The 14,061-nt window shown below is 40.5% G+C and overlaps 1 protein-coding gene across 1 annotated transcript; it reads right to left on the bottom strand.

Annotated features, from left to right (window-relative positions):
• Nucleotides 1-3,849: 3,849 nt before the first annotated feature.
• Nucleotides 3,850-13,709, bottom strand: LOC128383569 (zinc finger protein 420-like). Its single transcript, XM_053343173.1, has 4 exons — nucleotides 13,569-13,709; nucleotides 10,541-12,425; nucleotides 10,316-10,509; nucleotides 3,850-4,986 (listed from the first exon to the last, which is right to left on the bottom strand). Exons 1-4 carry the CDS (start codon nucleotides 13,707-13,709, stop codon nucleotides 3,850-3,852), a joined length of 3,357 nt encoding a protein of 1,118 aa, XP_053199148.1.
• Nucleotides 13,710-14,061: the final 352 nt, after the last annotated feature.

Here is a 14,061-nt window from a genome sequence, read left to right as displayed (position 1 = left end):
ACGGAAGCCTCGACGGCTGCCATTGAAACCGCACTCTCGCGTCCCGCGAAATACTGTTAACTTGCACACTTTGAAAATGCTCACGACCACACACACGCATAACTTTGGTAAGTTACCTTTTTATGTGAATTCACCACAGTTTTAAGTTGGTAGTTCTAATGTTATCTCCTGCATCTCACACGTTTTGTACAACCTGACTGACGTCCTTGGCACTAAATCATCATGAAGTCATGAACACTGAGTATTAAATACACTTTACTTCTAGAAGTCTATGAGCCTAATTTTTAACCCTCTGGGACATGACACTCATTAAATGTAGATCTGAACATCAAGAGGAGTGAAAATTGAGGCATGAAAGAGAAATTGAGAAAGAGAATTGTAATAAATTGGCTTTGATGCCACCTTGTGGCTTTATTATGGAACTGCCACTGTTGGCCAGCAATGTAACAGAGTGTCTATATGCCTAGCCCCACGAACAAACCTAGTCTGTTTCCTCAAGTCTCTAAGCAAAGACACATTATGGAGTTAGACTCTCTGCCTGATTACTAAATCACCCCAATATATATTACAAGAATAAAGGAGATCAGAGAATACAATATGCATTTAATCTTTTTTTACATCTTGAGTTTATTATCAGAGATCTTAATACTTTTTTGTTTTAGGCTACATTTTCTTTTTGCATACCAAGACTAGTAATAATAAACAAAAAGTACACAAATTAGCAATGATAATCACTCTCTCCTTTCAATTTAAACCGTTTTCCTTACTTACAGGTTTCAATTTACAGTATCTCATGTAAGTATACTGAACAGCTCCAAAAAAGTGCATCATGGCCTGTTAGGAAGTCAGATACACACATTCAATTTGAATGCATAGCCTTTAGACAGAAGTTCAGGGGTATAAACAATCAGTCGTCTAAAACAAGTTGGCAGGATCATTTCAAACAAACGTACTAAAGGAGAACACAATCAGCCTTTATACAACATCCCTTATCTATATCTGTGCACTGACATTAGAGCCCACTCATGCTCTAACTGACATTCAAGTTTGAGACTTTTGAACAGTTTCAGAGGGATGAAGACAGATGTAGAACAATTCACAAGGCTCTATTGATCTTATTTGAATATATGTAGTTTATTTAGCACACAAGTAACAATATCTGATGCATCACAGAAGTCTTTGGCACAGTGCATATATGGAAACACAAACTCCAAAAATCTACATCCTTATAGAGAAAAACCAGACCTGTCAGGTTAGGAGGGAAAGCTGATGGTGCAACAGGTCAAGATGCCCTTGTTCATTAGCCAAGGCCATCTCCACAACTATTTCTGTATGTGTGAACAACCGAATGCAACATTAGCAATGGGTTTGAGAAGACACTGTACAAAAATGTGTGTATTTAAACAATATCAAATCTCCTCCCTCTCTCAAGACCAACTTTTGATTTTCCGATATGGTCCAACAACATGTAGTGTAGGGTAATTACTGGATTACTTAACTTTAGTAACCTTTAAAGTAAGAGACTGAGAACAGAAGTCCTCAAACAGCAAACTGGGACTTTATTGAAGATGCAGCAAACACAGCAGACACCAACAACCAAAAACAGCCTTTTTTATACTACTGTTTGGCGTGTGGGTGTCATTTGTTATTGTGTGTGTATCAGGTCAACCTGACCCGGCGTGTTCCAGCCAAGATTCAGTTTCCTGGAAGTCTAAACAACTTTCTTGTAAGTGTTGACGTCCTGATCTCTTTAGGGGATATCAATATGGTAAAAACAACTCCTTAAAAGGCTTGTTGCGACATCCCCAAATGGTACAACTATTGACCTTTCGTCTCTCTCCTTTTGTTCTCACATTTTACTATGATGCACACATATCTGCCTCTACAGTAGTACTAAGTTCTACTGCTCGTCTTGAGGGATTTTAAAAACACCAACAATAAAGAAAATATTCAAGGATAATATTGAAACAGGATACAATCAGGTCAAAGTGGAACTTATAGGTATGTGTTTAAAAGAGTTAAAAGAGTATAAAGCAATACATAAAACATTTAAGGGAGTATCACGCCATAAAAGCAAAAACAAATGTACAATATACATTGACATTGACTGCTGGAGAAGTTGTGACCAAAGAAAGCAAATCATGTTTTTTAAGTGTCTGATTAAGTTAAGCCTTCACAGATAATGCCATAAATCTTCTATGCAACCAAAACATGCTGTTAATTTTCACCTAATAACAATGTTACATGATTTCCCTTTTGAGCCTTTTAACAACTTAGATAAACATGAACTTAAAAGGTGAAAAAGTAAAAGAAAAAATCAGAGTAAGAGTGAATTACAGGCAACTGAGCTAACAAAGTGGTCTTCTGAGGTTGCTGATGGCATACTTTCTAATTGTAAAGTTACAGTTGGCAGCCCTCAGATTGTAGAGAAGCTCAGGATAGAAAAATCCTTATTAAAGGCATGGAGAGGAGAAAGGGGGACACTGCTAACCTGTCTAAAACATTTTCAACATGATGCTGAGTGACTGAGTTGTTGCCTTTTCAGATCACCCACTTAAGACAAGATAAAATAAGATATTCCTTTATTAGTTCCACAATGGGGACATTTGCATTGTCACAGCAGCAAGTGGACAGTAATAGAATATCGTTCTATTCTCTCAGCTATAGGAAAAACAATAAAGAACAATAAATAATACAAAAACTATAAGAACAATAATAGTAAGAAATATGCTGTAAAACAGTTGTGACATTATTTACATTGTTTACAAGATTTATAAGATTTACAAGAGTAATATTGGTATTGAGTGGTAATATACCAGATATTCTTATTGCATAGATTAAATGGTGCTTTTCCACTACACAGTTCCAGCACGACTCGACTCGACTCAGGTTTTTTTTGTTTCCACTAGGGATAGTACCTGGTACCTGGTACTTTTTTAGTACCTGCTCTGCTGAGGTTCCAAGCGAGCCAAGCCGATACTAAATGTGACGTCAACAGACTGCCGACCACTGATTGGTGAGAAAAGTTGTCACTGGAAGAGTCAGGAGCCGAACCACACAAGAATCAAACACGGTGTTTTTAAATACCGGTAACAGCGTTACAGCTATATGGCTCAATGTTCTTGCTTTGTGTGTGACAGAAAACCACATACAGCAGCAAGTACACCATCGCCTCAATGTCCATTGTGTATGTTTGTGTCGCGTATAAAACAAAGTCACGGCAGTTTCACGGAGCATTGCTATGACGACCCCGCCCACGTTCCTTTTTGTAATGGAAAAGGTCGTTCCTGGAACCTAGTCGAGCCGAGTAGTGCTGGAACTGTGTAGTGGAAAAGCGCAAAAAAGTGAAATCAGTATATATGTATATAATATGAATATTGAGATTTACTGGGAGCAGTGCTGATTGTACAGTCCAGTGCAGTCAGGGTGTCTTTCATGGGGTGGGAGTCTTTGTTCATTAGAGATGAAAGCTTAGCCATCATTCTCGTCTCTCCCACCTCCTCCACCGGGTCGAGGGGACATCCCAGGAGAGAGCTGGCCTTCTTAACGAGTTTGTCCAGTCTCTTCCTGTCCGCCACCGAGGTGCTGCTGCTGCTCCAGCTGACCACCCTATAAAAGATGGCTGATGCCACCACAGTGTCAACGAAGGTCTTCAGGAGCGCCCCCTGCACTCCAAAAGACCTCAGTCTCCTGAGCAGGTAGAGTCTGCTCTGGCCCTTCTTATAAACTATGTTAGCGCTATCTGTACAGTTCAGTTTATGTGAGTGGCTCACACCAGTACGGCTTCTCGACCGTGTGATTATGTTGATGTCTTTTTAGAGACGTGGCGTCAACGAAGCATATCCCACATTACTTACAGCTGTACGGCTTCTCGCCAGTGTGAATACGTTGATGTCTTTTTAGGGACCTGGCGTCAGCGAAACATATCCCACATTGCTTACAGCTGTATGGCTTCTCTCCGGTGTGAATACGTTGGTGACTTTTAAGACCGCTCAATATGATGAAAGATTTCCCACACTGCACGCACCAGTATGGCTTTTCTCCAGTGTGAATGCGTTGGTGGACTTTAAGAGAACTGTGCAAAGGGAAAGTCTTCTCACACTGGTTACAACTGTATGGCTTTTCTCCAGTGTGAATACGTTGGTGGATTTTAAGAGAATTGTGCAGAGGGAAAGTCTTCTCACACTGATCACAACTGTACGGCCTCTCTCCAGTGTGACTACGTTGGTGGTTTTTTAGAGCAGTGACTCTTGTATATGATTTCCCACATTGGTTACAGCTGTATGGCTTCTCTCCAGTGTGAATACGCTGGTGGCTTCTTAAAGTACTGTCTTGAGTGAAAGTTTCCCCGCATTGGTCACACCTGTACGGCTTCTCTCCAGTGTGAATGCGTAGATGGGCTTTTAGACCACTGCTTGTAGAGAAAGTTTTCCCACATTGGTCACAGCTGTACAGTTTTTCTCCAGTGTGAATGTATTGGTGGCTTTTAAGATTACCATTTGTAGTGAAGGTTTTCCCACATTGGTCACAGCTGTACGGCTTTTCTTCAGTGTGAATGTATTGGTGGATTTTAAGCTGGCTATTTGAAGTGAAGGTTTTCCCACATTGGTCACAGCTGTACGGATTTTCTCCAGTGTGAATGTATTGATGGATTTTAAGCTTGCCATTTGAAGTGAAGGCTTTACCACATTGGTCACAGCTGTACGGCTTCTCTCCAGTGTGAATGCGTTGATGGATTTTAAGCTGGCTATTTGAAGTGAAGGTTTTCCCACACTGGTCACAGCTGTACGGATTTTCTCCAGTGTGGATGTATTGGTGGATTTTAAGCTGGCTATTTGAAGCGAAGGTTTTCCCACACTGGTCACAGCTGTATGGCTTCTCTCCAGTGTGAATGCGTTGATGGATCTTTAAATATGCTGATGTTGTGAAGGCTTTGTCACAGTCTTGACAGCAGTGATGTTTGAGTCCCTTTCTTCTTTTACGTTTCTATAGCAAAAGACAAACGTAAAGAGAGAATAAGTGAGATGATATAGTGATGCAAGTGATCAAATCCATAAATAACACTAAGATCCTACATCAAATCCCAGTTCAAGATGAACTGAAGTTTTATCAACCAGCTGACTTTTCTTTAATATCAGTCAACAACCTCATAACATAGGCTAATGGAAAATTTAGGATCCAGAGCATTTGGGGCTTGACCAAAACCACACACATGAAGGAGTTCTAGACTTCTGCTGACCTTTAGTTGTGATCTGCCCCAGTTAAACAGTATAGTAACAGTCAGCTATGAACAGTTCACACACTAAATACAAGTTTGATTCCTAGTCAGAAGGTGTTTAATGTGTGACTGAGCCAGAGGCACGTTATGCAGGTAGCAACAGAACAAAGCACTTGAACTTTATTAACACATATAGTTGCTATGCTGCTGAAAGCTCTTTCTGCTCAGTGTCTACAGCTCTCTCTTTCTACCATAAAACTCTCACAAGACTCGTCACTGTAATGTTAAGATATCGCTCTGCTGACAACACTAACACGATTTATAATACACCTTCAAGTCTGAAATCCAAAGTTTAAAAGAGATTTGGATTTTACAAGAATGGTCCCAGGCATAGATTGGTTACCCCATGGGCAAAGTGGGTGTGTGCCCAGGGCCCAAGAGCCAATAGGGGCCCTTGGCCTTGTTTTTTTTTTTTTATTGGAATCAATGTGGGTTTGAAAATCTAGTATGATAATAAAATCATTTGATTGCTTTAGAAATCACAAGATTAAAAAATCAGTAATGTGTGATGACACAATGACGTACTCTGGGGGTCAAAGGTTCAGTGCTTTTTCAAAATGGAGAAGTGGGCGCTCAGTGGGTCAGCTAAACAAAAACTAAGGAAAGAAAAAGAAGCCAAAGATGGCGCTTTGGTGCAGCAAATTCCATCCATCTCAACATTTTTCACCAGAAAGGTGAGACAAGATGATGGTACTCATAGCAGCGGTGCCAGCACTACAACTCACCAGGACGACCTGCAGGATGCTAACACTGCTTCACTTCAGATTTTTCATCAGATCAGACGGACAGAATGTGCCTCCATCGAAATGTCTTTAAACAAAACTTGATTGTGGATTACAGTCAACATTTCCTAATGTGTGCATTGCCGTAAGACTGTATCTTCTCTTATCCTGTCACAAAATGCCATAGAGACGCCTTAACAGTTTGTCACTCATGGCCATAGAGGCCGAACTGGTCAGAGAGTTGGACTGTGATGACCTTATCAAGGCCAGGAAAAAGCCGGTGGGTTAGGTGAGTTTCACTGGTCGTAGCTGTGGCTCTTTACTGATGTTCATTCATGTGGCCTTTATTACTTTCACGATTTGTTTTAGGTGGTTCTATTTTAATTAAGGTGTGTTTTACTCCATAATACTGCAAGGGCTGGCTATTTGAGCTTGCGTTCTCTCCCATAATATGTATATTGTCCTGTAGTTGGCAGGTACCAAATAAAACAGACCTAAAATGACAGTAATCTTGTGTGGTTCTGTGTTGTCTGGTGTTGTTATGTGCGTAATGGAAAGGCACTGTTTGTGTGTGTAGGCAGGGGCCGTGGTCATGATAATCCCCCTATGGTCTCAGGGCTCTGCAGAAAGAGCTCGCCTTTCTCATGGTAGTGTGTAGAGTCGCGCATGCGCAGTGATATTTATACATTGTAAGAAACTGTGAAAAACAGGAGAAAAAACTGTCAGATAAAGAAGCAACACATTTCGTGTGGGAAACAGGCCATGCTTTCACACACTTGCATACGTGTTGTGTATCAAATGCGAGCTGTGTTAGAAAAAGAAACGAGTACATTTCTACTACAACCACATAAAGATACAAACTGAAAAGCTTCCAATTTCCAACTTTGTTGAAACTTTATCAGAAAAGCAGCAAAACCACTTCAGTCTGCAGAGTGACCAAAGTCTTACTGTTCATCATTTGGACACACACAAAACATCACTGTTCAAAACATATTTACGCTCCGTGACTCGTCCTCGTGTCTTTAGTGTCGTTATGAAGCTGGTTTTATCATGAAGTCATGAACACTGACCTGTTTATCGGTGGTAACAGCTACTGGGTCTGATTCTTCCATTTCAACGGTGTTATCAGTGCAGTGCTCTGGGTCCTGGTTCTCCTCCATTCCTCTCTATTTGTGATCCTGGACAGTAAAATCCAGCAGACTGTCTCTGTCCTTCCGACCCAGTTTACCACACACACAGTACGGAAGCCTCGACGGCTGCCATTGAAACCGCACTCTCGCGTCCCGCGAAATACTGTTAACTTGCACACTTTGAAAATGCTCACGACCACACACACGCATAACTTTGGTAAGTTACCTTTTTATGTGAATTCACCACAGTTTTAAGTTGGTAGTTCTAATATTATCTCCTGCATCTCACACGTTTTGTACAACCTGACTGACGTCCTTGGTACTAAATCATCATGAAGTCATGAACACTGAGTATTAAATACACTTCACTTCTAGAAGTCTATGAGCCTAATTTTTAACCCTCTGGGACATGACACTCATTAAATGTAGATCTGAACATCAAGAGTGAAAATTGAGGCATGAAAGAGAAATTGAGAAAGAGAATTGTAATAAATTGGCTTTGATGCCACCTTGTGGCTTTATTATGGAACTGCCACTGTTGGCCAGCAATGTAACAGAGTGTCTATATGCCCAGCCCCACGAACAAACCTGTAGGTAGTCTGTTTCCTCAAGTCTCTAAGCAAAGACACATTATGGAGTTAGACTCTCTGCCTGATTACTAAATCACCCCAATATATATTACAAGAATAAAGGAGATTAGAGAATACAATATGCATTTAATCTTTTTTTACATCTTGAGTTTATTATCAGAGATCTTAATACTTTTTTGTTTTAGGCTACATTTTCTTTTTGCATACCATGACTAGTAATAATAAACAAAAAGTACACAAATTAGCAATGATAATCACTCTCTCCTTTCAATTTAAACAGTTTTCCTTACTTACGGGTTTCAATTTACACTATCTCATGTAAGTATACTGAACAGCTCCAAAACAGTGCATCATGGCCTGTTAGGAAGTCAGATACACACATTCAATTTGAATGCATAGCCTTTAGACAGAAGTTCAGGGGTATAAACAATCAGTCGTCTAAAACAAGTTGGCAGGATCATTTCAAACAAACGTACTAAAGGAGAACACAATCAGCCTTTATACAGCATCCCTTATCTATATCTGTGCACTGACATTAGAGCCCACTCATGCTCTAACTGACATTCAAGTTTGAGACTTTTGAACAGTTTCAGAGGGATGAAGACAGATGTAGAACAATTCACAAGGCTCTATTGATCTTATTTGAATATATGTAGTTTATTTAGCAGACAAGTAACAATATCTGATGCATCACAGAAGTCACAAAAATCTACATTCTTATAGAGAAAAACCAGACCTGTCAGGTTAGGAGGGAAAGCTGATGGTGCAACAGGTCAAGATGCCCTTGTTCATTAGCCAAGGCCATCTCCACAACTATTTCTGTATGTGTGACCAACCGAATGCAACATTAGCAATGGGTTTGAGAAGACACTGTACAAAAATGTGTGTATTTAAACAATATCAAATCTCCTCCCTCTCTCAAGACCAACTTTTGATTTTCCGATATGGTCCAACAACATGTAGTGTAGGGTAATTACTGGATTACTTAACTTTAGTAACCTTTAAAGTAAGAGACTGAGAACAGAAGTCCTCAAACAGCAAACTGGGACTTTATTGAAGATGCAGCAAACACAGCAGACACCAACAACCAAAAACAGCCTTTTTATACTACTGTTTGGCGTGTGGGCGTCATTTGTTATTGTGTGTGTATCAGGTCAACCTGACCCGGCGTGTTCCAGCCAAGATTCAGTTTCCTGGAAGTCTAAACAACTTTCTTGTAAGTGTTGACGTCCTGATCTCTTTAGGGGATATCAATATGGTAAAAACAACTCCTTAAAAGGCTTGTTGCGACATCCCCAAATGGTACAACTATTGACCTTTCGTCTCTCTCCTTTTGTTCTCACATTTTACTGTGATGCACACATATCTGCCTCTACAGTAGTACTAATTTATACTGCTTGTCTTGAGGGATTTGGGTTTGGTTGGGAACACCAACAATAAAGAAAATATTCAAGGATAATATTGAAACAGGATACAATCAGGTCAAAGTGGAACTTATAGGTAGGTGTTTAAAAGAGTTAAAAGAGTATAAAGCAATACATAAAACATTCAAGGGAGTATCACACCAAAAAACAAAAACAATCCAAATGTACAATATACATTGATATTGACTGCTGGAGAAGTTGTGACCAAAGAAAGCAAATCATGTTTTTTAAGTGTCTGATTAAGTTAAGCCTTCACAGATAATGCCATAAATCTTCTATGCAACCAAAACATGCTGTTAATTTTCACCTAATAACAATGTTACATGATTTCCCTTTTGAGCCTTTTAACAACTTAGATAAACATGAACCTAAAAGGTGAAAAAGTGAAAGAAAAAATCAGAGTAAGAGTGAATTACAGGCAACTGAGCTAACAAAGTGGTCTTCTGAGGTTGCTGATGCCATACTTCCTAATTGTAAAGTTACAGTTGCCAGCCCTCAGATTGCAGAAAAGCTCAGGATAGAAAAATACTTATTAAAAGGCATGGAGAGCAGAAAGGGGGACACTGCTAACCTGTCTAAAACATTTTCAACATGATGCTGAGTGACTGAGTTGTTGCCTTTTCAGATCACCCACTTAAGACAAGATAAAATAAGGTACTCCTTTATTAGTTCCACAATGGGGACATTTGCATTGTCACAGCAGCAAGTGGACAGTAATAGAATATCGTTCTATTCTCTCAGCTATAGGAAAAAGAATAAAGAAAACTAAAGACTAAAAATCTATAAGAACAATAACAGTAATTATGCATAATGTAATTATGCGATTATGCAATAATAGAAATATGCAGTAAAACAGTTGTGACATTATTTACATTGTTTACAAGATTTATAAGATTTACAAGAGTAATATTGGTATTGAGTGGTAATATACCAGATATTCGTATTGCCCAGATTTAAGTGAAATCAGTACATATGTATATAATATGAATATTGAGATTTACTGGGAGCAGTGCTGATTGTACAGTCTGTCGCTGAAGGAGGTCTCCAGTACAGTCAGGGTGTCTTTCATGGGGTGGGAGTCTTTGTTCATTAGAGATGAAAGCTTAGCCATCATTCTCATCTCTCCCACCTCCTCCACCGGGTCGAGGGGACATCACAGGAGAGAGCTGGCCTTCTTAACGAGTTTGTCCAGTCTCTTCCTGTCCGCCACCGAGGTGCTGCTGCTGCAGCTGACCACCCCATAAAAGATGGCTGATGCCACCACAGTGTCAAAGAAGGTCTTCAGGAGCGCCCCCTGCACTCCAAAAGACCTCCTGAGCAGGTAGAGTCTGCTCTGGCCGTTCATATAAAGTATGTTAGTGCTATCTGTCCAGTTCAGTTTATGTGAGTGGCTCACACCAGTACGGCTTCTCGCCAGTGTGAATACGTTGATGTCTTTTTAGGGACCTGGCCTCAGCGAAACATTTCCCACATTGCTTACAGCTGTATGGCTTCTCTCCGGTGTGAATACTTTGGTGGCTTTTAAGACCACTCAATATGTTGAAAGATTTTCCACACTGCACGCACCAGTATGGCTTTTCTCCAGTGTGAATGCGTTGGTGGACTTTAAGAGAACCTTGTAAAGGGAAAGTCTTCCCACACTGATTACAACTGTATGGCCTCTCTCCAGTGTGATAGGTTTGGTGGATTATTAGAGACATGCGTAACCTGAATGTTTTCCCACACTGATCACAACTGTATGGCCTCTCTCCAGTGTGAATACGTTGGTGTTTTTTTAGAGTAGTGACTGTCGTATATGATTTCCCACATTGGTCACAGCTGTATGGCTTCTCTCCAGTGTGAATACGCTGGTGCCTTCTTAAAGTAATGTTTTGAGTGAAAGTTTCCCCGCATTGGTCACACCTGTACGGCTTCTCTCCAGTGTGAATGCGTAGATGAACTTTTAGATTACTGCCTGTAAAGAAAGTTTTCCCACATTGGTCACAGCTGTATGGCTTCTCTCCAGTGTGAATGCGTTGATGGGCTTTTAGAATACCGCCTGTAGAGAAAGTTTTCCCACATTGGTCACAGCTGTATGGCTTCTCTCCAGTGTGAATGTGTTGGTGGATTTTAAGCCCGCCATATGTAGAGAAGGTTTTCCCACACTGGTCACAGCTGTACGGCTTCTCTCCAGTGTGAATGCGTTGATGGATTTTAAGCTGGTCATTTGAAGAGAAGGTTTTCCCACATTGGTCACAGCTGTATGGCTTCTCTCCAGTGTGAATGCGTTGATGGATTTTAAGCTGGCCATTTGAAGAGAAGGTTTTCCCACATTGGTCACAGCTGTACGGCTTTTCTCCAGTGTGATTGCGTTGATGAAATTTAAGGTGGCCATTTGTAGCAAAGGTTTTCCCACATTGGTCACAGCTGTATGGCTTCTCTCCAGTGTGAATGCGTTGATGGATTTTAAGCTGGCCATTTGAAGAGAAGGTTTTCCCACATTGGTCACAGCTGTACGGCTTTTCTCCAGTGTGAATGTGTTGATGGAATTTAAGGTGGCCATTTGTAGCAAAGGTTTTCCCGCATTGGTCACACCTGTACGGCTTCTCTCCAGTGTGAATGCGTTGATGGGCTTTTAGATTACTGCCTGTAGAGAAAGTTTTCCCACATTGGTCACAGCTGTATGGCTTCTCTCCAGTGTGAATGCGTTGATGGGCTTTTAGAATACCGCCTCTAGAGAAAGTTTTCCCACATTGGTCACAGCTGTACGGCTTCTCTCCAGTGTGAATGCGTTGATGGATTTTAAACTGGCCATTTGTAGCGAAGGTTTTCCCACATTGGTCACAGCTGTACGACTTTTCTCCAGTGTGAATGCGTTGATGGATTTTAAACTGGCCATTTGTAGCGAAGGTTTTCCCACACTGGTCACAGCTGTACGGCTTTTCTGCAGTGTGTATGTATTGGTGGGTTTTAAGCTTGCCATTTGAAGCAAAGGTTTTCCCACATTGGTCACAGCTGTATGGCTTCTCTCCAGTGTGTACGTATTGATGGGTTTTAAGCCGGCCATTTGTAGCGAAGGTTTTCCCACACTGGTCACAGCTGTGTGGCTTTTCTCCAGTGTGTATGTATTGGTGGGTTTTAAGCTGACCATTTGTAGAGAAGGTTTTCCCACATTGGTCACAGCTGTATGGCTTCTCTCCAGTGTGAATGCGTTGATGGATCTTTAAATATGCTGATTTTGTGAAGGCTTTGTCGCAGTCTTGACAGCAGTGATGTTTGAGTCCCTTTCTTCTTTTACGTTTCTATAGCAAAAGACAAACGTAAAGAGAGAATAAGTGAGATGATATAGTGATGCAAGTGATCAAATCCATAAATAACACTAAGATCCTACATCAAATCCCAGTTCAAGACAGACTGAAGTTTTATCAACCAGCTGACTTTTCTTTAATATCAGTCGACAACCTCATAACATAATGGAAAATTTAGGATCCAGAGCGTTTGGGGCTTGACCAAAACCACACACATGAAGGAGTTCTACACTTCTGCTGACCTTTAGTTGTGATCTGCCCCAGTTAAACAGTATAGTAACAGTCAGCTATGAACAGTTCACACACTAAATGCAGTTTGATTCCTAGTCAGAAGGTGTTTAATGTGTGACTGAGCCAGAGGCACGTTATACAGGTAGCAACAGAACAAAGCACTTGAACTTTATTAACACATATAGTTGCTATGCTGCTGAAAGCTCTTTCTGCTCAGTGTCTACAGCTCTCTCTTTCTACCATAAAACTCTCACAAGACTCGTCACTGTAATGTTAAGATATCGCTCTGCTGACAACACCAACATGATTCATAATGCACCTTCAAGTCTGAAATCCAAAGTTTGAAAGAGATTTGGATTTTACAAGAATGGAATACTAATGACACACTAGATAAAACCGCTGCAATATGTGAGGAGCATAAAACATCACTAACTATAACAACAACAATGTGAGCCTCCACACAATGAACTAAAAACCTGTAAACAGCGGTGTCAAGCACGCACTGTGTACTCCAGCTGCATTTACAGCTGAAGAAATGTGATCATTGATGCTGCTGCTGTACGTTGTACACAGAAAGAAAAAGGAAAATCTGAAGAGTTTAGAGGTGGGTTGTGATTCAACGGGCCATGCTTTCACACACTTTCACACGTGTTGTGTATCAAATGCGAGCTGTGCTAGAAAAAGAAAAACGAGAACTTTTCCACTACAACCACATAAAGATACAAACTGAAAAGCTTCCAACTTTGTTGAAACTTTATCAAAAAAGCAGGAAAACCACGTCAGTCTGCAGAGCAGCATTTGGACAAAACAAAACACATTTTCTGACATATAACTGTTCAAAACATATTTACGCTCCGTGACTCGTCTCGTTATGAAGCTGGTTTTATCATGAAGTCATGAACTGACCTGTTTATCGGTGGTAACAGATACTGGGTCTGATTCTTCCTCTGTAACGGTATCAGTACAGTGCTCTGGGTCCTGGTTCTCCTCCATTTCTCTGTTGTTGTGATCCTGGACAGTAAAATCCCGTACTAACTCTGACGTCATGTGAAGTATGTAGTGTGTTTCAACTGCGTATTATGCGATTTAGAGTATGTGAGAAGTTCCCAGTTGGTTTACAAGATTCTCCAGAAATGCAGAGTATGCATCAAGAGCTGACTACTCACACTCACATTACCCAAGATGAAACGTAACGTCTGAAGAAAACCCCAAAATATAAACGTCACAGATCAAGTTAGCTATAGCGAGGGTATGTTAGCTTCCTGTTTTCAAAATAAAAACACCAATTCTATTGTTATGTAGCCTATTTTTAATAATAAAGGGCAACGGGTGCTTTATTTTGTGAAAATGAACGGAAGTGCATTACTCGCTACGGCTGACTTGAGTGGCACTTAATTCG

The sequence above is a fragment of the Scomber japonicus genome, chromosome 22 (genome assembly GCF_027409825.1).
Source record: "Scomber japonicus isolate fScoJap1 chromosome 22, fScoJap1.pri, whole genome shotgun sequence".
NCBI lineage: Eukaryota > Metazoa > Chordata > Actinopteri > Scombriformes > Scombridae > Scomber > Scomber japonicus.
The sequence above is the reverse complement of the archived record's forward strand: the minus strand, read 5'-3'. Positions and strand labels throughout refer to the sequence as shown.

What these genes read in the sequence shown, in the direction of transcription:
- LOC128383569 (XM_053343173.1), bottom strand. Translation starts at nt 13,709, where the DNA reads ATGACGTCAGAGTTAGTACGGGATTTTACTGTCCAGGATCACAACAAC. An exon ending in CTGTTACCACCGATAAACAG is followed by an intron (nt 12,426 to 13,568) that starts GTCAGTTCATGA and finishes CTTTTGCTATAG; the next exon opens with AAACGTAAAAGAAGAAAGGG. An exon ending in TGGACAAACTCGTTAAGAAG is followed by an intron (nt 4,987 to 10,315) that starts GCCAGCTCTCTC and finishes CTTTTGCTATAG; the next exon opens with AAACGTAAAAGAAGAAAGGG.